Source organism: Lucilia sericata, unplaced genomic scaffold (genome assembly GCF_015586225.1).
Source record: "Lucilia sericata isolate MDLA Ls3-8-SP2 unplaced genomic scaffold, ASM1558622v1 Contig000234F_arrow, whole genome shotgun sequence".
Lineage (NCBI taxonomy): Eukaryota > Metazoa > Arthropoda > Insecta > Diptera > Calliphoridae > Lucilia > Lucilia sericata.
The window spans coordinates 451,760-479,000 of record NW_023994261.1 but is presented as its reverse complement, the minus strand read 5'-3'; the positions used below and the strand labels follow the sequence as shown (position 1 = coordinate 479,000).

General features: G+C 30.9%; 1 protein-coding gene across 2 annotated transcripts; it reads right to left on the bottom strand.

The window, feature by feature from the left end:
• Positions 1-1,541: 1,541 nt before the first annotated feature.
• Positions 1,542-22,656, bottom strand: LOC119602471 (protein kintoun). Of its 2 annotated transcripts, none has more exons than XM_037954014.1 (6): positions 22,479-22,656; positions 11,308-12,124; positions 9,702-10,443; positions 8,403-9,624; positions 7,001-7,118; positions 1,542-2,095 (listed from the first exon to the last, which is right to left on the bottom strand). In XM_037954014.1, exons 2-6 carry the CDS (start codon positions 11,908-11,910, stop codon positions 1,877-1,879), a joined length of 2,904 nt encoding a protein of 967 aa, XP_037809942.1. In that variant the 5' UTR covers positions 11,911-12,124; positions 22,479-22,656; the 3' UTR covers positions 1,542-1,876. The 2 variants fall into 2 exon arrangements, with proteins under 2 accessions (XP_037809942.1, XP_037809943.1); XM_037954015.1 differs by lacking the exon at positions 22,479-22,656 and adding an exon at positions 15,688-15,890.
• Between the last annotated feature and the right edge of the window lie 4,585 nt (positions 22,657-27,241).

Genomic DNA, 27,241 nt, shown 5'->3' with positions numbered 1-27,241 from the left:
TAGATAGATAGATAGATAGATAGATAGATAGATAGATAGATAGATAGATAGATAGATAGATAGATAGATAGATAGATAGATAGATAGATAGATAGATAGATAGATAGATAGATAGATAGATAGATAGATAGATAGATAGATAGATAGATAGATAGATAGATAGATAGATAGATAGATAGATAGATAGATAGATAGATAGATAGATAGATAGATAGATAGATAGATAGATAGTAGATAGATAGATAGATAGATAGATAGATAGATAGATAGATAGATAGATAGATAGATAGATAGATAGATAGATAGATAGATAGATAGATAGATAGATAGATAGATAGATAGATAGATAGATAGATAGATAGATAGATAGATAGATAGATAGATAGATAGATAGATAGATAGATAGATAGATAGATAGATAGATAGATAGATAGATAGATAGATAGATAGATAGATAGATAGATAGATAGATAGATAGATAGATAGATAGATAGATAGATAGATAGATAGATAGATAGATAGAGTAGATAGATAGATAGATAGATAGATAGATAGATAGATAGATAGATAGATAGATAGATAGATAGATAGATAGATAGATAGATAGATAGATAGATAGATAGATAGATAGATAGATAGATAGATAGATAGATAGATAGATAGATAGATAGATAGATAGATAGATAGATAGATAGATAGATAGATAGATAGATAGACAGATAGATAGATAGATAGATAGATAGATGGATTCTACGACAAACCCCACTGACTCATTATCCTTCTAAAATTTAGAATTATTCGATTAAAATTTAAATATTTCAACTTCTGCCTACTGTCACATTTCTTTAAAATAAAACAAATTTCTTTAAATTTTTCATAAATGTTGTATTTATTTGACAATAATAAAAGAAAATCATATACATGTGTATGTGTGTTGTAAATAATTAATAAGAAAATAATAATAAAAAAATTACTTCTCTAACATACGCAATTATTTAAGGAATTACAATAAAATGTGTTCAATATTTTCATATATGTAATAAGAAAAAACATAAGGAAATAAATCAAAGAAAATAGTTAAACTCAATAGTTAAGTCATATAACAGGCAACTATTTGAGTTAACAAACTAAATTCTATAAACATATTATTTATAAATATAAAAAAAAAAGAGAATTAGGCAGTAATTTATTTATAACTACACAGCATGCAAAGATAGATTTCAAAATTTCAATTATTACAGCAATACAATTTAATTATACAATTTAAAATTAACTAAAATTTTTAATTAAAACAAAAAATAACAAAAATTTAGATTTTTTTTAAATTTTAAATTTTTTTCCAGAAACAACAATTTTTTTAAATATAATAAGTCTTTTTTGAATTTGTGTTATAATTAAGTTAAAAAAAAATCATAACTAAAAACTAATATAATTTTGTGAGGTTAAATAAATCTTTATAAAATTTGTTCAACTTAAGGCCAATTTTGAAAAGGTAACTAATTTAATAATGATGATTAATTGTTTGATAATAATAATAATAAAAAGCATGCTTTTAATTAATCCATATGTATGAACAGTTTTGTTTTTTTTAAGGCATTATTTTAATTTTTCGCATTTACGAATCGAATGTTACTAGAAAACTACATTCTATAACCCTACTACACTATAACAATTAAAAATTACATTTAATTAATACATATTTATCATCTATAAAACAATTACTTGATATAATATGAATTTTATGAAAAAATATGTGTGTTTTTTGTGATGATTTTTTTTTTTTTTTGAATTTATGCTGTTGGTGGTGGTGGGTGGTATTTTTATGTATGATTGATTTTTAATATTAAGAATGTTGCTGTTGTTGTGATTGTTGCTTTTACATATCCATTTCAAACATCATAGAGTTTTTATGATTATCTACATCTGATGATGATTCTGATTCTAATCTGGCACGTAATTTATTCGATTTCTTATCAGCTGTTTTATTATGTTTATTGTTATTAACATTTTTACAATTGTTGGCCACATTTTGTTGATTATTTTTCGATTTTAAATATTGAGCATTGGGTGTTGAGGCTGGCAATGGGGCCATGGGCTAAAAGGAAAAGAAAAACAATTTTTTATTAACATTGTGTTTTGTTAAAGAACAGTGGAACATTTTAGTATATATGTACTTAGAAAATTCTAGTTTTTATTCTAATCTATATTGATCTCTATGGTCTTGTCTAGTCTATAGTCTAATCTATAGTCTAGTCTATAGTCTAATCTATAGTCTAGTCTATAGTCTAGTCTATAGTCTTGTCTATAGTCCAGTCTAGTCTAGTCTATAGTCTAGACAATAGTCTAGTCTTTAGTCGAGTCTATAGTCTTGTCTATAGTCTAGTCTATAGTCTGGTCAATAGTCTAGTCTGTAGTCTAGACTATAGTCTAGTGTATAGTTTAGTCTGTAGTCTAGTATATAGTCTAGTCTATAGTCTAGTCCATAGTCTAGTCTATAGTCTAGTCTATAGTCTAGTCTATAGTCTAGTCTATAGTCTAGTATATAGTCTAGTCTATAGTCTAGTCCAAAGTCTAGTCAATAGTCTAGTTAAAGTCTAGACTATAGTCTAGTCTAGTCTATAGTCCAGTCTATAGTCTAGACTATAGTCTAGACTATAGTCTAGTCAATAGTCTAGTTATAGTCTAGTCTATAGTCTAGTTATAGTCTAGTCTATAGTCTAGTCTATAGTCTAGTCTATAGTCTAGTCTATAGTCCAGTCTATAGTCCAGTCTATAGTCCAGTCTATAGTCCAGTCTATAGTCCAGTCTATAGTTTAGACTATAGTCTAGTCTATAGCCTTGTCTATAGTCTAGTCTATAGTCTAGTCTTTAGTCAAGTCTATAGTCAAGTCTATAGTCTAGTCTATAGTCAAGTCTATAGTCTAGTCTATAGTCCAGTCTATAGTCTAGTCTATAGTATAGTCTATAGCCTAGTCAATAGTCTAGTCTATAGTCTAGTCTATAGTCTAGTCTATAGTCTAGTCTATAGTATAGTCTATAGCCTAGTCAATAGTCTAGTCTAGTATATAGTCTAGTCTATAGTCAAGTCGAAAGTCTAGTCAATAGTATAGTCAAGTCTATAGTCTAGTCTATAGTATAGTCTATAGTCTAGTCTATAGTATAGTCTATAGTCTAGTCTATAGTATAGTCTATAGTCTAGTCAATAGTCTAGTCTATAGTCCAGTCTATAGTCTAGTCAATAGTCTAGTTATAGTCTAGTCTATAGTCTAGTTATAGTCTAGTCTATAGTCTAGTCTATAGTCTAGTCTATAGTCTAGTCTATAGTCCAGTCTATAGTCCAGTCTATAGTTTAGACTATAGTCTAGTCTATAGCCTTGTCTATAGTCTAGTCTATAGTCTAGTCTTTAGTCAAGTCTATAGTCAAGTCTATGGTCTAGTCTATAGTCAAGTCTATAGTCTAGTCTATAGTCCAGTCTACAGTCTAGTCTATAGTATAGTCAATAGTCTAGTCAATAGTCTAGTCTATAGTCTAGTCTATAGTCCAGTCTATAGTCCAGTCTATAGTCCAGTCTATAGTCCAGTCTATAGTCCAGTCTATAGTCTAGACTATAGTCTAGTCTATAGCCTTGTCTATAGTCTAGTCTATAGTCTAGTCTTTAGTCAAGTCTATAGTCAAGTCTATAGTCTAGTCTATAGTCAAGTCTATAGTCTAGTCTATAGTCCAGTCTATAGTCTAGTCTATAGTATAGTCTATAGCCTAGTCAATAGTCTAGTCTATAGTCTAGTCTATAGTCTAGTCTATAGTCTAGTCTATAGTCTAGTCTATAGTCTAGTCTATAGTCTAGTCTATAGTCTAGTCTATAGTATAGACTATATCCTAGTCAATAGTCTAGTATATAGTCTAGTCTATAGTCTAGTCTATAGTCTAGTCTATAGTCTAGTCTATAGTCTAGTATATAGTCTAGTCTATAGTCTAGTCTATAGTCTAGTCTATAGTCTAGTCTATAGTCTAGTCTATAGTCTAGTCTATAGTCTAGTCATAGTCTAGTCTAGTCTAGTAGTATAGTCTAGTCTATAGTCTAGTCTATAGTCTAGTCTATAGTCTAGGTCTATAGTCTAGTCTATAGTCTAGTCTATAGTCTAGTCTATAGTCTAGTCTATAGTCTAGTCTATAGTCTAGTCTATAGTCCTAGTCTATAGTCTAGTCTATAGTCTAGTCTATAGTCTAGTCTATAGTCTAGTCTATAGTCTAGTCTATAGTCTAGTCTATAGTCTAGTCTATAGTCTAGTCTATAGTCTAGTTTATAGTCTAGTCTATAGTCTAGTCTATAGACTAGTATATAGTCTAGTATATAGTCTAGTCTATAGTCTAGTCTATAGTCTACTCTATAGTATAGTCTATAGTCTACTCTATATTCTAGTATATAGTCTAGTCTATAGTCCAGTCTATAGTCTAGTCTATAGTATAGTCAATAGTCTAGTCTATAGTCTAGTCTATAGTCTAGTCTATAGTCTAGTCTATAGTCTAGTCTATAGTCTAGTCTATAGTCTAGTCTATAGTCTAGTATATAGTCTAGTCTATAGTCTAGTCTATAGTCTACTCTATAGTATAGTCTATAGTCTACTCTATATTCTAGTATATAGTTTAGTCTATAGTATAGTCTATAGTCCAGTCTATAGTCTAGTCTATAGTATAGTCAATAGTCTAGTCTATAGTCTAGTCTATAGTCTAGTCTATAGTCTAGTCTATAGTCTAGTCTATAGTCTAGTCTATAGTCTAGTCTATAGTCTAGTCTATAGTCTAGTCTATAGTCTAGTCTATAGTCTAGTCTATAGTCTAGTCTATAGTCTAGTCTATAGTCTAGTCTATAGTCTAGTCTATAGTCTAGTCTATAGTCTAGTCTATAGTCTAGTCTATAGTCTAGTCTATAGTCTAGTCTATAGTCTAGTCTATAGTCTAGTCTATAGTCTAGTCTATAGTCTAGTCTATAGTCTAGTCTATAGTCTAGTCTATAGTCTAGTCTATAGTCTAGTTTATAGTCTAGTCTATAGTCTAGTCTATAGACTAGTATATAGTCTAGTATATAGTCTAGTCTATAGTCTAGTCTATAGTCTACTCTATAGTATAGTCTATAGTCTACTCTATATTCTAGTATATAGTCTAGTCTATAGTCCAGTCTATAGTCTAGTCTATAGTATAGTCAATAGTCTAGTCTATAGTCTAGTCTATAGTCTAGTCTATAGTCTAGTCTATAGTCTAGTCTATAGTCTAGTCTATAGTCTAGTCTATAGTCTAGTATATAGTCTAGTCTATAGTCTAGTCTATAGTCTACTCTATAGTATAGTCTATAGTCTACTCTATATTCTAGTATATAGTTTAGTCTATAGTATAGTCTATAGTCCAGTCTATAGTCTAGTCTATAGTATAGTCAATAGTCTAGTCTAGTCTAGTATAGTCTAGTCTATAGTCTAGTCTATAGTCTAGTCTATAGTCTAGTCTATAGTCTAGTCTATAGTCTAGTCTATAGTCTAGTCTATAGTCTAGTCTATAGTCTAGTCTATAGTCTAGTATAGTCTAGTCTATAGTCTAGTCTATAGTCTAGTCTATAGTCTAGTCTATAGTCTAGTCTATAGTCTAGTCTATAGTCTAGTCTATAGTCTAGTCTATAGTCTAGTCTATAGTCTAGTCTATAGTCTATAGTCTAGTCTATAGTCTAGTCTATAGTCTAGTCTATAGTCTAGTCTATAGTCTAGTCTATAGTCTAGTCTATAGTCTAGTCTATAGTCTAGTCTATAGTCTAGTCTATAGTCTAGTCTATAGACTAGTATATAGTCTAGTCTATAGTCTAGTCTATAGACTAGCATATAGTCTATTATATAGTCTAGTCTATAGTCTAGTCTATAGACTAGTATATAGTCTAGTATATAGTCTAGTCTATAGTCTAGTCTATAGTCTATTCTATAGTATAGTCAATAGTATAGTCTATAGTCTACTCTATATTCTAGTATATAGTCTAGTCTATAGTCCAGTATATAGTTCAGTCTATAGTCTAGCCTATAGTTTTGTCTATAGTCTAGTGTATATATAGTCTACTCTATAAACTAATTTATAGTCTATAGTTTAATCTATAGTCTAGTCTATAATGTAGTCTATAGTCAAGTCTATTGTCCCCATAGATAGATAAGATCTAAAATATATAATATTTTATGGATCAACTACAAAAATGTCGTTATATTAACATCGTTATAACAATATCATTAAAGAATAATGTCGACAATTTAAAAGAAAAATTAAGAAAAAAAAAACTATTTATAGCAATTATTATAAAAGTGTAACTAACCTACAGCAATTAAATGCTGTAATCGATTAAATAATAAAAAAAACTAAAGTAACGTATAAAAACACAAGACAACAAGAATAACAAACAAATTAAGTAAAATGAATAAATGAAAATAAATAATAAACAAAATGATATGTACATTTCAAAACCGAACTAATATCTCATAATTACAAAGTGAAAAAAAAAAAGAAAACAAATAATACCCTCGTCGTATGCCATAGGCAGTGGTTAAGATGGCCGGTTGTTTAGTTTATGTAGAACATATACATTTAGTTGGCATAGTGCCATAATTTCCCTATTTTTGTTTATTTTTATAGTTTTTTTTTTCAGAAAAATAATAAAAAAATACACATTCTATTATCTCATAAACAATAAAAATCAAGTAAACAACAAGAAAACATAAAATGCGTACGACAAAATGTAAAGTCAAATCAGTTAAATCTGTCTTTAGATACTGACTGCGTCACTATTTAACTTGTGTTAAATTGGGTTCGTTTAGATGCCATCCATTAAAAATTTCAATTTAAAACAACTGTAGTAAATTTAGCGAAAAAATAGCAACTATTTATCATGTTTATGTTTGAAACTTGTATGATTTTTTTAACTAAACTTAAATTTATTTAAATAAAAATTTATATTTATTTAATTAATAAATTTACCTTATTATCTTCATAGTCAGCTGAATCTCCTTCACTGAGACGTCTTTGCAAAGCTCTTTGTTTGCGATCACGACGTTTTTGATTCTTTTTACGTTGTCCCAAGATGCTCGAGTCTAATCTGTGAATATAAAAATTATTAATTTAACATTAAATGATATATTAAAGAAATGTAATACTTATTTCAAGCGAACACTATATGTTGACTAGACTAGGGTATATCACATGTCATAGGCAAGACTATAGTCCAGACTATAGTCAATACTATAGACTAAACAATAGACCAGAATATAGTCCAGACTATGGACTAGATTATAGTCCAGACTACAGACTAGGCTATAGTCCAGGCTATAGACAACATTAGAGTCAAGACTATAGTCAAGACTATAGACCAGATTATAGCCAAGACTATAGACTAACTATACTATAGCCAAGACTATAGACCAGATTATAGCCAAGACTATAGACTAACTATACTATAGCCAAGACTATAGACTAAACTATAGTCTAGAATATAGTCCAGACTATCGACTAGACTATAGTCCAGACTATAGACCAGATTATATCCAAGACTACAGAGATTATACCAGCCTATAGCCACGACTACAGTCTAGACAATAGATTGTACTGGAGTCCAAACTATAAAAAACTACATTCTAGATTATAATATAGACTAGGCTGTACTCCAGCCTATAGACTAGACTATAGTCCAGACTAGTCCATAGTCCAGACTATTAACTAGACTATAGTTCACACTACACACTAGACTGCACTCCATATGACAGATAAGACTATAGTTCAGACTACAGACTGGACTATAGTCCAGCCTACAGATTGGACTATAGTCCAGACTACAGACTTAACTATAGTCCAGACTACAGACTAAACTAGTCTAGACTATAGTGCAGACTCTAGACTAGACTATAGTCTAGACTATAGACTAGACTATAGTGCAGACTACAGACTAGAATATAGTCGAGACTAGACTATAGTGCAGACTATAGACTAAACTATAGACTAGGCTATAGTGCAGACTACAGACTAGGCTATAGTGCAGACTACAGACTAGACTACAGACTAGACTATAGTCCAGACTATAGTACAGACTATAGTCCAGACTATAGACTAGACTATAGTACAGACTATAGACTAGACTATAGTCCAGACTATAGTCCAGACTATAGTCCAGACTATAGTCCAGACTATAGACTAGACTATAGTGCAGTCTACAGACTAGACTATATTGCAGACTACAGACCAGACTATAGTGCAGACTATAAACTAGATTATAGTCCAGACTATAGACTAGACTATAGTGCAGACTACAGCCCAACCTTTAGACCTTTTTACTGTTTTTCCCTACTAATTATTACACTTATTAATCCACCTTCGGGAAAACACTTACCTAAACACCTGCTTCTTAATGACTTCACTAAAACGTACAGTCTTCTTGCAACTTTCCGAAAGACCAACAACATTTTCCTCCGGAATATCACTAAATGATTGTGAAAAACGCAAAGAATTAAAAGCACTAGTCATGCCATCAACAGAAGTCGAATAGGCAGATGATGAATATTCATCGATGGAATCGCAGGAATCAGATATTGAAGGTCTGGGTTCATAACGACTGTAATGCTTTAAAATGCCCTTGTACGACGAACTACCAGCACTAAAACTAACAGCGCTATCACGAGATTCAGAGAAGCTACGATGTTTACGTTGCTGGGTCAAACCGGAGTTGTCGTTTGAACTAGCCAAGGGAACATTCATGGATAGTGAAGTAGCATGCATAGATTTTGCGGTTTTCTCTGTACGTTCGGGCGAAGAATCTTCTTCATCATCATCGGCATCTTCTGCATTTTCATCGCGCTCTGTTTCATTAACTTCGGGCACTGCAGTTGGTATGGAATTTTGTTGCAACTGTTGCTGCTGTTGTTGATATGCTTTAATATCATCACAAGCGGACTCAGAAAGAGAACGACGTTTTTTATTTTTACGTTTTTGTTTTTTATTAACTTTCTTTTGGTTCGTCTGATTGGAGGCAGATGCCTCTCCCGAACCATTTGCATTGGCATCTTCTTCATCCTCTGTAGTATTGGCATTACAGGTAGACATTTCACCCGGTCTAGATTTTATTTCAATTTCCACAGTTTTCTCACATTCCGAACGTTCTATGGATATGTCTAAAGAGGGCTGTTGTTCCTTTTGTCGTTGTCTCGACTTGTGGGCCACTTTTAACTTTTGCTGCAATACATGCTCTTGCAAATGATCACTATCTAAACCAGCTAGATAGCTAGAAACACTTTCGGCACTTGTGTTCAAGTGTACATTTAAAACCACATTATTTTCCCATGCCTCAGCATCGGCTTGTAGTATCTTAGCCTCTTTTTCCTGGTTAGGAAGTTGTATGTAAAACGAATAATGTGTGGGATAATAACCGCTGCCCAGGGAAATGAATTTTAAATGCAATTCATTATCAGCACGTTTTATTTGTAAGGAGTCTTCCTGTACATTACGTACATGCAATACATAAGACATGGTATTGTCCAAAACATTACAATCGAATTTGGCAGGTAATTGATAATCAATATTGGATTGTAAAAAGTCTTCCGATTTTGTATCATAAGCTTAAAGTAAAACAAAGAAAAAATCTAATTAGACTTTGCCTAAAGTATGTTTAATAATTTAATATTTTCACACTTACCCTCTTGTATAGGATTGATGTCTTCACTAGCCTTGTTTAAGATTTGTTCCATGGTTGTTGAAATTATTTCCTCTACTGGCGATTCACTATTACTCGATAACAATTCATCACGCATATCACTTTCGACACCACTATCTTCACGACTTAAATGTAGCAGGCTCTCATGCATACGCCTTTGCTTTTCTATACTTGCTCGTATAACGGGCAGTGTTATAACTAAATGTCTCGTGTCCACATCAAATTTAGCCGAACCCTCTTTATCGTTCACCTTAAAAGGTAAATCAATGTTCAAACGATATCTAGCGCCCGCACGTTCGCTCAGCAAGAACACCGTCTTCTCAGTAACATCCAATTGGCATTCGTTGCTTGAATTCAAGAGGGGCAATTCAATGTCTACAACTAGTTCACGCGGTGTAGAGACATGTAATTTAGCATCTAATTCATGTGTATATTCAGTGAGATCAACATCATGACGATGTTTTATTGTGTACTTTGGGGTGCAATAATCAGATGATTGCTTTGTTGCTGCTGTCGCTGTTTTGCTACAGTCGATGGTTTTCATAGGCAGCACTTTGGGTATACCAGCATTATCTGAGGGTTTAGCTGGATAGATATTCTCCAGCGGATGTGGTTCTTCACATTCAGCCGGTGGATCTTTAGCCAATTTACGTATCACAGTTGGTCGGGCAATACCCTTGAATTGTAGTTTAGGAAATTTGATGTTAATACGATCTAGGGTGACCTGTAAATGAAGTAGAAATTTGGCAAATGGAATTTTAGGAAATGTTTAAAATGCTTGTGAGAGATCAAACCAGACAAGACTATAGACTAGACTATAGTCCACACTAAAGAATAGACTATAGACCAGACTATAGACTAGACTGTAGCCCAGACTATAGACTAGACTATAGTCCACACTATAGACTAGACTATAGTCCAGACTATAGACTAGACTATAGTCCAGACTATAGACTAGACTATCGTCCAGACTATAGACTAGACTATAGTCCAGACTATAGACTAGACTATAGTCCAGACTATAGACTAGACTATAGTCCAGACTATAGACTAGACTATAGTCCAGACTATAGACTAGACTATAGTCCAGACTATAGACTAGACTATAGTCCAGACTATAGACTAGACTATAGTCCACACTATAGACTAGACTATAGTCCACACTATAGACTAGACTATAGTCCAGACTATAGACTAGACTATAGTCCAGACTATAGACTAGACTAGACTATAGTCCAGACTATAGACTAGACTATAGTCCAGACTATAGACTAGACTATAGTCCAGACTATAGACTAGACTAGACTATAGTCCAGACTATAGACTATAGTCAGACTAGACTAGACTATAGTCCAGACTACAGACTGATATCTATCTATCTATCTATCTATCTATCTATCTATCTATCTATCTATCTATCTATCTATCTATCTATCTATCTATCTATCTATCTATCTATCTATCTATCTATCTATCTATCTATCTATCTATCTATCTATCTATCTATCTATCTATCTATCTATCTATCTATCTATCTATCTATCTATCTATCTATCTATCTATCTATCTTTCTATTTATCTATCTCACCTTATATTCTCTCTCCACAGCATCCAGCGCTGTATCGACAAGGCACTTATGAAATGATGTATTACGTTCGGCCAAATACAAAGCATCCGGATGGAAGACAACATCATAGACCCGGCAACGTTTCTTATTATTATCCAAATCATCACGTGGTGGTGCCTGAGCCATCGGTATAGACCAGCTGAGGCCACGAGTACCCGTCTTAGGGTCCAAACATATTTGATTTGTTGGCTTAGCTACATGTTCACTCTTCGCACAATTGATAAAACATTTTTGACTGCCATCCTGTGAAGTTTTAATAACAAATCCCGGTTCAGGATGTATGAAGACTACATCAACACCACGTTCAGCTTCAATTTGTTTGATTTCCTCTTCATAACGTTTACGATTTTCAGGATCTTGGATTTCTTCGATATAATCAAGGAATAATTTACGAAATTCCTCTTTTTTAAGAGCTTCCGATATGCGTTCGAATTCTTCCTTTGTTATGTCGGGATGTTGTTGTTGTTGCTGATTATTGTAGGTTGTTTGTTGTAGTTTAGGATTGCTAGTCTTTTGAGTCTGCTGATGATGAAGTGGTGCTGTACTAGTCGAAGTTGCGGACATGACGCAATTTGCGTATGCAGTTTGTAAATCGTGACAAACAAATGATGCTGGAGTTTTTTCTTCTAAAACACGCTCTCGCTGTAATTGTCCTTAATGAAGTTTATTTTTTTGTTTATTTTCAATTTATTGTGTCAATTAAACTTTTATAAACACGCTGTTGAAATTTGTAAAAGCCTTTTAATTTTTTTTTTGTATTTGTTGAAATATTTTTTATCTGTAAAAGTATTAAATGTTTATAAATTAAATTGCTTATACACAAATATTTATAATTGTACTTTATCTAAAACTAAAGCCGCTCCACCTGTTTAATTGTATTATCATTTTGTTCTATATAAATAGTATGTCTTCTAATGGATGCCGGCTAATTTGTCATTGAAGTGTTTTTGATAATGAATACAAAACATTTAAACAAAAATTTACGCAATACTATATTTCTACGTCATAATTTTTTGAGATTCTCGTTAATAAATTTCAATAATAAATGAAATGATGAAATATAATGTTAGAATTTCAACTAAATTTTGGTTGGCAGATGATTTTTTTAGGGGCAGATGAAATAGTTTCTGAAACCATGAGCGTTTATAAATAAATGTCTTTGCGTAGCGTATTTATAGGTCAGAACAAGACAAGAATAGACTGGTTAAGAGACAAGTCTATAGAGAATTCGCTAGGTTAATATCTACAAAAGAATTGAACTGAACTAGAACTGAGCTATAAATGAACTAGAACTGATCTAGAACAGAACTAAAACTGAACTGGAACTGAACTGGAACTGAACTGAACTAGAACTGAACTGGAACGGGACTAAAGCTGAACTAGAACTGAAGAAGAACTGAACTAGAACTGAACTAGAACTGAACTAGAACTGAACTAGAACTGAACTAGAACTGAACTAGAACTGAACTAGAACTGAACTAGAACTGAACTAGAACTGAACTAGAACTGAACTAGAACTGAACTAGAACTGAACTAGAACTTAACTATAACTGAACTATAACTGAACTAGAACTGAACTAGAACTGAACTAGAACTGAATTAGAACTGAACTAGAACTGAACTTGAATTGAACTGAACTAGAGCTATAAATGAACTAGAACTGATATAGAACAGAACTAAAACTGAACTGGAACTGAACAGAACTAGAACTGAAGTAAAACTGAACTAGAACTGAAGTAGAACTGAACTAGAACTGAACTAGAACTGAACTAGAACCGAACTAGAACTGAATTGAACTGAACTAGAGCTATAAATGAACTAGAACTGATATAGAACAGAACTAAAACTGAACTGGAACTGAACTAGAACTGTACTAAAACTGAACTAGAACTGAAGTAAAACTGAACTAGAACTGAAGTAGAACTGAACTAGAACTGAACCAGAACTGAACTAGAACTGAACTAGAACTGAACTAGAACTGAACTAGAACTGAACTAGAACTGAACTAGAACTTAACTATAACTGAACTAGAACTGAACTAGAACTGAACTAGAACTGAACTAGAACTGAACTAGAACTGAACTAGAACTGAACTAGAACTGAACTAGAACTGAACTAGAACTGAACTAGAACTGAACTAGAACTGAACTAGAACTGAACTAGAACTGAACTAGAACTGAACTAGAACTGAACTAGAACTGAACTAGAACTGAACTAGAACTGAACTAGAACTGAACTAGAACTGAACTAGAACTAGAACTGAACTAGAACTGAACTAGAACTACTAAACTAGAACTGAACTAGAACTGAACTAGAACTCAACTTGAACTGAACTAGAACTGAACTAGAACTGAACTAGAACTGAACTAGAACTGAACTAGAACTGAACTAGAACTGAACTAGAACTGAACTAGAACTGAACTAGAACTGAACTAGAACTAAACTAGAACTGAACTAGAACTGAACTAGAACTGAACTAGAACTGAACTTGAATTGAACTGAACTAGAGCTATAAATGAACTAGAACTGATATAGAACAGAACTAAAACTGAACTGGAACTGAACTGAACTAGAACTGAAGTAAAACTGAACTAGAACTGAAGTAGAACTGAAATATAACTGAACTAGAACTGAACTTAAATTGAACTGAACTAGAGCTATAAATGAACTAGAACTGATATAGAACAGAATTAAAACTGAACTGGAACTGAACTAGAACTGAACTAGAACTAGAACTGATCTAGAACTGAACTAAAACTGAAATATAACTGAACTAGAACTGAACTAGAACTGAAGTAGAACTGAAGTAGAACTGAAGTAGAACTGAACTAGAACTGAACTAGAACTGAACTAGAACTGAACTAGAACTGAACTAGAACTGATATAGAACAGAATTAAAACTGAACTGGAACTGAACTAGAACTGAACTAGAACTAGAACTGATCTAGAACTGAACTAAACTGAAATATAACTGAACTAGAACTGAACTAGAACTGAAGTAGAACTGAAGTAGAACTGAACTAGAACTGAACTAGAACTGAACTAGAACTGAACTAGAACTGAACTAGAACTGAACTAGAACTGAACTAGAACTGAACTAGAACTGAACTAGAACTGAACTAGAACTGAACTAGAACTGAACTAGAACTGAACTAGAACTGAACTAACTAGAACTGAACTAGAACTGAACTAGAACTGAACTAGAACTGAACTAGAACTGAACTAGAACTGAACTAGAACTGAACTAGAACTGAACTAGAACTGAACTAGAACTGAACTAGAACTAAACTAGAACTGAACTAGAACTCAACTTGAACTGAACTAAAACAGAATGTGAACAGAACTAAAACTGAACTGATCTATAATTCTGTCAGATCTGAAGTTTTCCTTCATAGGGTTAAAATATTTTTGAATTTCATTTTAAAAGATAACGCAAAATTCAATAGATATTCCATTAAAATCTAGAAACACATATTCTTTTGTGACACTTCATTATTGCGTGTCTTTTTGCCAAAACTCTGCACAAGGGGTTCCACTAAATGCTTATCAATTAGCCGGCGGTTTTTTTTTTTTTTTTGTCATTGAAATAATTATTGATAAGAGAAACCTCAGAAAAAAGTAAACAAAATTTGTTAATAATAAACAGATTTTTTCTACACATTTTCCTAATCAAAATCGACTCGAAATACACATAAGTACAATTAATTCTCAAAGTGTTAATTATCTATTTAAATAAATTTGATTTATTTTTTCAATTAAAACCTGCTGTCGAACGTGGGCAAGTTATTATTATAATATATTTATTATTACATATTTTAAAGTTATAAATTTAAATAGTAAAAATCTGTTAATCTGTTTCATTAAATGCTACACAGATTTGAAGGTTTTAAGTTTAAAAATCTGTAAATTTTGATGAAAATTGAGAAACTCTCATTTATATTTAGGTGAAATCTATTTTGGAATAATTTATATATTAATTTAATTTATTTTGGCACACACTTCTAACATTTGATGCTAAATTCTATTATTTATACATATGTTTGTATATTGTTATCAACAAATTTTGTATTCTAAATACGCAATTGAAAGGTAAATTTTATTTGTTTTTAATTAAATATGCATGTAGGTTTACCAAAGAAAAAGAATATAAATAAATAAAAAGTAATATTACAAACCTAAAGTATAAATTACAAACTCTAAATTATTTATGAGCACGTTTTAAAATGTTTGTAAAATAAATATTAAAAAAATTCCACCAAAAAGTATAAAATATATTCAAATAAATGCGTAGTATGTAGTTTTTTACAATTTACAAAAAATATTTAAATTTGTTAAACTTACGCAATTGCTTTATGAAAAATACACGTTGTTTGCAAAAGTTTTTCTTTTTTTTAATTTTTTTTAATAGTTTTTTTTCACTATAGTTTTGTTGTTTATTGTTTGAACAAAGTTTTTATAATGAATACATTTTGAATTTTAAGATCTCAGTAAAAAAAATTTTACCGGTAAGAATCCGGCATAAACCTCAAAACGACGAAAGGCAAACGACCAGAGTTTTACAAATAGCTAAAGAAAAACCGAGTACAAATTAAGAAAGTATAACGAAGCAGAAGTAAAAAAAAAACAAAAAATAACAATAAAAGAAAATAATAAACAAAACAATACATATTAGAGAAAGAGAACGAACCATCATCAGCCATTTGTCCCCATTTTGTTTTGACTTTTATATTCATACTCTAGCAGTCGTATATATATTGACAAACAAACCTCCGACCCGCTCCCCCAATTAACAGAATGATGCAAAATTATAGCAGTGTTCATGAAACAGACTAGTCGACCGATTAACACTACCGAAAAACCGAAAGACTATAAATTTCTCTATAAATATGATAGACTACAGACTATTCGATGGACAAGAATATAGACTAGAATATAGACTAGACTATATACTAGAATATAGCCTAGACTATACACTATACTATAGACTTGACTATACATTAGACTGCAGACAAGACTATAGACTAGATTATAGACTAGAATAAACAAGAAATTAAATAGAACCTAACTAATACTGAAATAGAAATTAACTAGAACAGAACTAGAACTGAACTAGAACTGAACTTGAACTGAACTAGAACTGAACTAGAACTGAACTAGAACTGAACTAGAACTGAACTAGAACTGAACTAGAACTGAACTAGAACTTAACTAGAACTGAACTAGAACTGAACTAGAACTGAACTAGAACTAGAACTGAACTAGAACTGAACTAAAACTAGAACTGAACTAAAACTAGAACTGAACTAGAACTGAACTTGAACTGAACTAGAACAGAACTAAAACTGAACTAGAACTGAACTAGAACTGAACTAGAACTGAACTAGAACTGAACTAGAACTGAACTAGAACTGAACTAGAACTGAACTAGAACTGAACTAGAACTGAACTAGAACTAGAACTGAACTAGAACTGAACTAGAACTGAACTAGAACTGAACTAGAACTGAACTAGAACTGAACTAGAACTGAACTAGAACTGAACTAGAACTGAACTAGAACTGAACTAGAACTGAACTGCAACTGAACTAGAACTGAACTAGAACTCAACTAGAACTGAACTAGAACTGAACTAGAACTGAACTAGAACTGAACTAGAACTGAACTAGAACTGAAATAGAACTGAAATAGAACTGAACTAGAACTGAACTAGAACTGAACTAGAACTGAACTAGAACTGAACTAGAACTGAACTAGAACTAGAACTGAACTAGAACTGAACTAGAACTGAAATAGAACTGAACTAGAACTGAACTAGAACTGAACTAGAACTGAACTAGAACTGAACTAGAACTGAACTGTAACTGAACTAGAACTGAACTAGAACTGAACTAGAACTGAACTAGAACTGAACTAGAACTGAACTAGAACTGAACTAGAATTGAACTAGAACTGAACTAGAACTGAACTAGAACTGAACTAGAACCGAACTAGAACTGAACTAGAGCTGAACTAGAACTGAAATAGAGCTGAACTGGAAGTGATCTGAAACTAGACTAAAGAATAGACTAGACTATAGATTAGATTATATACTATAGATTAGACTATATACTTGACTATAGATTAGGCTATACTCTATACACTAGACTGGACTTTATACTAAACTAGTTCAGTCTATATATTAAAGATTGAACAGACTATTCCCTTCCAAAATGATACTAGAAATTTTCACCAAATTGTATACATTTAGATGAGAGTAAAATTATTGCTGTAAACTACTTATATTTGTATACAAAAATAAAGTGTATATTATATAGAAGTAGATGTATAAGAATTACAAATATAAAAAACTATAAAAAAATTAATAAAAATAAAAAAAGTACATATAAATAAAAACAAAATGTAAATAAAAAACAAACTGATTAGTTGAGTATTATTATCACAACGAGTGTAGGACGACATTGTTTACAAAATCTAGGGGTATTAATATTACATACTACAAGTTTATATAGTTAACTACAAACAATTTGGTCGATAAAATGTTTGTATAGAGCGAGAAAAAAAAACAGTTCTACTGGCAGTAACTAAGATAAAAATGTAAAACAAACAGAAAAAGGGGGAGGTGTATAAAGAAAAAGAAGCTCTAGGGTTTTGAGATTTTCTACATTTAGGATAGTTTGTTATTGTTTCACATAATGCTTATCTATTACAGGTGTTTGTTATATACAATTAATAAATGCAAGTATATAGTTATGGAATATGATATATAATGAAGTATTTTTTATAGAAAACACATGACCAATTGTTTTATCAATAAAAATAATAATGAAACATTTATATAAATGGAAAAATTTTATTTAATGAATAAATAATTGTCATTTAACAACCCCTTTAAACATAATGATTGAGAAATTAATACATATTTAAAAATAAATTCCGATATTTTTCATAAAATTCCAAAATTTGTTTGCAAATTTTCTACAAATTCAAAATTTATTGGTATTTTTTAATAGAACTGATCTAGAACCTGAACTAGAAGCTGAACTAGAACTAACTAGAACTGACTAGAACTGAACTAGAACTGAACTAGACTGACTAGAACTGAACTAGACTGAACTAGAACTGAACTAAACTAGAACTGAACTAGAACTGAACTAGAACTGAACTAGAACTGAACTAGAACTGAACTAGAACTGAACTAGAACTGAACTAGAACTGAACTAGAACTGAACTAGAACTGAACTAGAACTGAACTAGAACTGAACTAGAACTGAACTAGAACTGAACTAGAACTGAACTAGAACTGAACTAGAACTGAACTAGAACTGAACTAGAACTGAACTAGAACTGAACTAGAACTGAACTAGAACTGAACTAGAACTGAACTAGAACTGAACTAGAACTGAACTAGAACTGAACTAGAACTGAACTAGAACTGAACTAGAACTGAACTAGAACTGAACTAGAACTAAACTAGAACTGAACTAGAACTCAACTAGAACTGAATTAGAACTGAACTAGAACTGAACTAAAACTGTTTAAATTTATTTATAAACTGAAAATTTTGATGTAATTCAAAGAAAAAATAAACTTTTTCTTATATTCTAACTAAATCTCTTAAATTCAGTTTAATCAAAAACATTTTCATCGATTTGTTTTCTTTTTGCTTTCTTTAAAAATTTTCGTAAAACTTACATTACAATAGCGCAAGGCAACAAACATACAAACATACTATACCAAATATTACATTAAACAACGAGTAGTATTCATGAGTTTTTCTTCTCTAAAGTGGTTTTAGAGGTCAAAAAGTCAATAAACTTTTCTGCATTTGCTATTTTTTCTACATTAACAGGGGCACCTACACACCACATCACATACAACAGCAATGACTTAAACATATGAACAAACATGTTTTTCCTCTACTTTTGTTTTATTTATGTTGAGTGTGCATTTCTGTTTTTCATAAAACTATTTGTTTTCATATAGAAATTTTGCAGTGCAAAAACAAAAAAGTGAAACATGTTAGTTGGTTGGCTGTTTGGTTAGTTGGTTGTTGCTTGACTCGTTGTCGTTGTACTCTTGAGCAAAAAGATTATGGATGTGCTTAAAAAAACTGTATGTATTTATATTTTACATATATTTTGCTTTATGCCACAAATAGTCTATGTTAGCTGGAGATAAATACAGCTAACAAACACTGATACAAGTTGTCAGCAACGATGATGATGATGGAGTATGACAAACATGGAGCCTTAGTTGGACTTTTTCTGTATGCATGGTAAAACTCCACACAAAATTGATTTTACATAAAGAAATGTTGTCGAAAAATATACTTGTTTGAAAGTGGAGATTTTCTTTTTAATTTCTGTTGGAACCGGTCGAAATGTTCAATTTTACTTTTTAGATTATTGGATAGAAAATATTATAGATTAGTAAATAGAAAAATCTATCAAGTTGTCTATAGATGAGACTAGAGACTAATCGATAGACGATTCAATAGAAAAGTCGAGAGACAAGTCTAAAGACTAGTCGATAGACAAGTTCTAGTTCTGTTCTAATTCAGTTCCAGTTCAGTTCTAGTTCAGTTCTAGTTCAGTTCTAGTTCAGTTCTAGTTCAGTTCTAGTTCAGTTCTAGTTCAGTTCTAGTTCAGTTCTAGTTCAGTTCTAGTTCAGTTCTAGTTCAGTTCTAGTTCAGTTCTAGTTCAGTTCTAGTTCAGTTCTAGTTCAGTTCTAGTTCAGTTCTAGTTCAGTTCTAGTTCAGTTCTAGTTCCTAGTTTCTAGTTCAGTTCTAGTTCAGTTCTAGTTCAGTTCTAGTTCAGTTCTAGTTCAGTTCTAGTTCAGTTCTAGTTCAGTTCTAGTTCAGTTCTAGTTCAGTTTCTAGTCAGTTCTAGTTCAGTTCTAGTTCAGTTCTAGTTCAGTTTCTAGTCAGTTCTAGTTCAGTTCGTCAGTTCAGTTCTAGTTCAGTTCTAGTTCAGTTCGTAGTTCAGTTCTAGTTCAGTTCTAGTTCAGTTCTAGTTCAGTTCTAGTTCAGTTCTAGTTCAGTTCTAGTTCAGTTCTAGTTCAGTTCTAGTTCAGTTCTAGTTCAGTTCTAGTTCAGTTCTAGTTCAGTTCTAGTTCAGTTCTAGTTCAGTTCTAGTTCAGTTCTAGTTCAGTTCTAGTTCAGTTCTAGTTCAGTTCTAGTTCAGTTCTAGTTCAGTTCTAGTTCAGTTCTAGTTCAGTTCTAGTTCAGTTCTAGTTCAGTTCTAGTTCAGTTCTAGTTCAGTTCTAGTTCAGTTCAGTTCTAGTTCAGTTCGAGTTCAGTTCTAGTTCAGTTCGAGTTCAGTTCTAGTTCAGTTCAAGTTCAGTTCAGTTCTAGTTCAGTTCTAGATCTGTTTTAGTTCAGTTCTAGTTCAGTTTTAGTTCAGTTCTAGTTCAGTTCTAGTTCAGTTTTAGTTCAGTTCTAGTTCATTTCTAGTTCAGTTTAGTTCAGTTCTAGTTCAGTTCTAGTTCAGTTCTAGTTCAGTTCTAGTTCAGTTCTAGTTCAGTTCTAGTTCAGTTCGCGTTCAGTTCTAGTTCAGTTCTAGTTCAGTTCTAGTTCAGTTCTAGTTCAGTTCTAGTTCAGTTCTAGTTCAGTTCTAGTTCAGTTCTAGTTCAGTTCTAGTTCAGTTAGTTCAGTTCTAGTTCAGTTCGATTTCAGTTCGATTTCAGTTCGAGTTCAGTTCTAGTTCAGTTCTAGTTCAGTTCTAGTTCAGTTCTAGTTCAGTTCTAGTTCAGTTCTAGTTCTAGTTCAGTTCTAGTTCAGTTCTAGTTCAGTTCTAGTTCAGTTCTAGTTCAGTTCTAGTCCAGTTCTAGTTCAGTTCTAGTTCAGTTCTAGTTCAGTTCTAGTTCAATTCTAGTTCAATTCTAGTTCAGTTCTAGTTTAGTTCTAGTTCAGTTCTAGTTCTAGGAAAAACTATAGACTTGTCGATAGATAAAAAGGGCCTATAGGAGAATATATCGAAAAGTATATTTATATAAATCTGATAGTATACCAAAGATATAACTTTAACAATGTATTATGATGGAAATTTTAAATAAAGAAAATCATGTCATTAAACCTAAATAGAAAATTTGTATAACTAAAATCAACCATTTAGATAAACAACTCATTACATACAAACAAATGCCTATAAAACCTGTCAGTTAATACAAGTTATTCCACATTTTCTGAGCCCACTTTAATGTATTTTATATACAAACATACATATATTATATAACATTTAATATTATTTTTAAACTTTTGCTACTTTTGAGAGAAATTAGAACAAGTATTTAACAAAAAATTGCGCAGTTCTGCAATTTAGAATATATACCATTACCCTAGACATCATACCTACTCTGTGTTTAGTTGTTATTCTTTACAATTTTGTTTGGGCAACAGCAGAGCAGCAGCATCTTCTCCAGCCGGTAAACAGCTGATAGAGAAAAAGAGTAAACACAAAATGAAAGGGGATAGGAAAGGCATTGGGTGAATATAGTGTGTGCGCGTAAGAGTAGGTAGAGAACTAATGAAAAGAAATATAGAAAAAAACAACGTGGTGGTATACGTGCCTAACCAGAAATACCCACCATCCATACAAAAATATTACAATAACAAATGGTAGAAATAAAACAGCTATGGACAACGATTGTATAGCTAGTTTTTATTTTATTTGTTAGTTTTGCTTATATTTTTATAAACATTTTATGAAATTTCTAGAAAATTTAATAATAACACGTGTTTTTTGTTTTAAAAAGGGCAGGTCATAAAAAGGGCGGTCAAATTGCTAATGGAAAATTTTCAAAATTATTTACATTATTCATAAAATTATCGCCTATTTGTTGTAACTATCAATTACATTATTATTAACAAGTTGTTGTTTTATCTTTTCTTTTAAACAAATTATTTGCTTTTCACTTTAAACAATATCTGTATCTGTAAAACGTTTATATACTTTACTTATTAAATGTAATAAATATCTATACAAATAAGTATATATATTTAATAAATATATATATATATTTACAACACATACATAGGTAAATATATACCTAACGAACCGGCTTTTTCTTTTAAATTTATTATTTATATACACAAAATCAATTTTGTTTTAGTCTCGTTTAATTTTATCTACTCACACTTTTTAAGTCTTGTTTTTCTAGTACAAAAGAAAATTAAATTAATTTTCTTTATAATCTTTTAATTTTAAACACAAATTTTAATATAATTAATAATTATTTATTCCTTTTTTTTATTAAAATTTTGTAACTCTCTGTTTGTTGTACAACCGTTCGCTGCGAATTGATTTTATCAACTGTTTTTTTGTTGAAGTTTCTCTAGCAGTGTTGCCACAACTCTTAAAAACAAATTTCTGAAAAAGTAACCAAAATGGAAAAAAGTAACCATGACTAAAATATATTAAAATGATACAAATTATTATATAGCTTTCATAAAAATGTTAATTTTGAAATTGTAACTTAGTAACTTATAATAAAAAGAGTACTTTTTTATTTTTTTTACTAGACTATGGTCTGGACTATAGCCTAGTCTACAGTCTGGACTATAGTCTAGTCTAAAGTAAGGACTATAGTCTAGTCTAAAGTCTGGACTATAATCTAGTCTATAGTCTGGACTATAATCTAGTCTATATTCTGCAATATAGTCTAGTCTAAACTATAGTCCAGATTATAGACTAGACTATAGAGTAGACTATAGACGAGATTATAGTCCAGACTTTAGACTAGACTATAGTCCATACTTTAGACTAGTTATAGTACAGACTATAGACTAGTTTATAGTCCAGACTTTAGACTAGTCTATAGACTAGACTATAGACTAGACTATAGACTAGACTATAGACTAGACTATAGACTAGACTATAGACTAGACTATAGACTAGACTATAGACTAGACTATAGACTAGACTATAGACTAGACTATAGACTAGACTATAGACTAGACTATAGACTAGACTATAGACAGACTATAGACTAGACTATAGACTAGACTATAGACTAGACTATAGACTAGACTATATACTAGACTATAGACTAGACTATAGACTAGACTATGATAGACTAAGACTAGAACTAAGACTAGACACTAGACTATAGACTAGACTATAGACTAGACTATAGACTAGACTATAGACTAGACTATAGACTAGACTATAGACTAGACTATAGACTAGACTATAGACTAGACTATAGACTAGACTATAGACTAGACTATAGACTAGACTATAGACTAGACTATAGACTAGACGATAGACTAGACTATAGACTAGACTATAGACTAGACGATAGACTAGACTATAGACTAGACTATAGACTAGACTATAGACTAGACTATAGACTAGACTATAGACTAGACTATAGACTAAACTATAGACTAGACTATAGACTAGACTATAGACTAGACTATAGACTAGACTATAGACTAGACTATAGACTAGACTATAGACTAGACTATAGACTAGACTATAGACTAGACTATAGACTAGACTATAGACTAGCCTATAGACTGACGTATAGACCAGACTAGACTATAGACCAGACTAGACTATAGTCCATACTACTGGACTATTGTCTAGTCTAAGTATCCAATTTTACTATTGTTAAAGTTTACTTATGAAATGCTTGCAATAAAAATAAAAGATTACTGAATTCCACCATGAAAAACTATTTACCACACACTGTCTTTATTGAATACATTATATGACAATACACAGCTTTATCGACTACTGCTTTATCATTGTTTTTCAGTGTGTTATAGGTAATGAAATTGGTAACCGATAAAGCAGTTATATATTTTTTTAAAGTTGGCAATAGAAATACATTTTGTTAATAATAAACAAAATAGTCATTGTATGTGCACAGTAGTTAAAAATTAAGAATAATAATTAAAATAATATCAAAAATAATTAAAAATGGTCAGTAACTATTAAAAAATTATAAATAAAAAAATATTTTGGGTTTCTGTTGATATGTTTGCTATCACTGACTTGTAATAGAATATTAACGACAGCAGTTGTAAGAGATTACAAATTATAAATATGGAGTTTGTCTACAATAGTAATGGATGTTGTCTTAACTAAATTCGTGTCGATAATTCAAATGTGAATTGATTTTATCTAGACTGAATGATAAGTAGTAAAAAAATTTTGTGATCATGAGGTTCACTTTGTACTTAACAAAACTTTCTTTCAACGCTTGTAAACTTTTATTAAAGCTAAAGAAAGCGTTAAGAAAAGATTCTAGTCTATAATATGGACTCTTGTTTGTAGTCTGTAGTTTAGCCTATAGTAAGACCTATATTCAAGTTAATAGTCTGGACTATAATCTTGACTATATTTAGTTTGGTATTATGTTATTTGAAGATATTAATGCATAATCATCCAAAACTTTCTTAACGAATAATTTTAATGAAATTTTCATTTCTTTATTATTAAGAAATAAAATTTTAATTTTTTGTTTGTTTTGCATTGTGTACAATTAAATAAAATATATAATTATATACATATGGTAAATAAAGCGACAATAATAAAAAAACATAATAAATTATAAATTTCAATATTGGCACAACAACAAAAAAACCAAAACGCTCCTTAATTTTCAAACGTAATTTCAAATATAACTTTCAGACTGTACTAAATTGTAATTTATTAAAAAAGAGACAGTAAGTACAAAAAAAAAAAAAATAAAATAATGACAGACAGGCCTTTTTTTGTTAAAATAATTTATAATTATTGTATAATTTGTAAAAATTATATAGTATGTACTATATAATTGTTGTTTTTGATGTTGTGTTTATTAATGTTTGAAAAATATACATAATAAATTTATTTATTATGCCAGAAAAATTGTATATGGGTTAATATTAATTTTCATTACAAAATTGCGTAAACAGTGTAATAAATTATTAATTAATAATGTTTTTTAAATATGCAAATTTGTATTGTGCTAAACAACATGTGCTTAGGTAAAATAATTAAATTTTTTTTAATTTCGTTAAATATTAAATTGATTTTCATTTGTCCTTGAGACAAAACCAATGAAATATATTTATTTAATAAAAACTTGTAAATCGACCAGAACGTGAAGACTTAAAATTTGGGGAACGGTACTTTTTAATGTTACAGTTTTTTCGTCTTTTCTAGTCCATAGTCTAGTCTATAGTCTAGTCTATAGTCTAGTCCATAGTCTAGTCTATAGTCTAGTCTATAGTCTAGTCTATAGTCTAGTCTATAGTCTAGTCTATAGTCTAGTCTATAGTCTAGTCTATAGTCTAGTCTATAGTCTAGTCTATAGTCTAGTCTATAGTCTAGTCTATAGTTTAGTCTATAGTCTAGTCTATAGTTTAGTCTATAGTCTAGTCTATAGTCTAGTCTATAGTCTAGTCTATAGTCTAGTCTATAGTCTAGTCTATAGTCTAGTCTATAGTCTAGTCTATAGTCTAGTCTATAGTCTAGTCTATAGTCTAGTCTATAGTCTAGTCTATAGTCTAGTCTATAGTCTAGTCTATAGTCTAGTCTATAGTCTAGTCTATAGTCTAGTCTATAGTCTAGTCTATAGTCTAGTCTATAGTCTAGTCTATAGTCTAGTCTATAGTCTAGTCTATAGTCTAGTCTATAGTCTAGTCTATAGTCTAGTCTATAGTCTAGTCTATAGTCTAGTCTATAGTCTAGTCTAGTCTAGTCTATAGTCTATAGTCTATAGTCTAGTCTATAGTCTAATCTATAGTCTAGTCTATAGTCTAGTCTATAGTCTAGTCTATAGTCTAATCTATAGTCCAGTCTATAGTCTAGTCTATAGTCTAGTCTATAGTCTAGTCTATAGTCTAGTCTATAGTCTAGTCTATAGTCTAGTCTATAGTCTAGTCTATAGTCTAGTCTATAGTCTAGTCTATAGTCTAGTCTATAGTCTAGTCTATAGTCTAGTCTATAGTCTAGTCTATAGTCTAGTCTATAGTCTAGTCTAGTCTAGTCTATAGTCTAGTCTATAGTCTAGTCTATAGTCTAGTCTATAGTCTAGTCTATAGTCTAGTCTATAGTCTAGTCTATAGTCTAGTCTATAGTCTAGTCTATAGTCTAGTCTATAGTCTAGTCTATAGTCTAGTCTATAGTCTAGTCTATAGTCTAGTCTATAGTCTAGTCTATAGTCTAGTCTATAGTCTAGTCTATAGTCTAGTCTATAGTCTAGTCTATAGTCTAGTCTATAGTCTAGTCTATAGTCTAGTCTATAGTCTAGTCTATAGTCTAGTCTATAGTCTAGTCTATAGTCTAGTCTATAGTCTAGTCTATAGTCTAGTCTATAGTCTAGTCTATAGTCTAGTCTATAGTCTAGTCTATAGTCTAGTCTATAGTCTAGTCTATAGTCTAGTCTATAGTCTAGTCTATAGTCTAGTCTATAGTCTAGTCTATAGTCTAGTCGATAGTCTAGTCGATAGTCTAGTCTGTAGTCTAGTCTATAGTCTAGTCTTTAGTCTATATTCTAGTCAGTACCCTAAACTCTAATCTAGTCTTTAGTCGAGTATATAGTCTGCTCTATATTCTAGTTCTAGTCAATAGCCTAGACCATAATCTAGTCTATAACAAAGTCTAGTCAATGGTCTAGTCAATAATCTGTTATATAGTCTAGTCTATGGTCTATGCAATAGTATATTATATAGTCTATCTTATATTATAGTCTAGTCTATAGTCTATTGGATAGTCTAGTCTATAGTCTATTGGATAGTCAAATCTATAGTTTAGTCTTAGGTCTAGACTATAGTTTTGTCTTAGATCTAGTCTATAGTATAGTTTATAGTCTACTTAATAGTCCTGTCTATAATTTAGTTTGTAGTCAAGTCTATAGTGCAGTCTATCCATAGTTTTGTCTATATTTTAGTCTTTAGTATATTC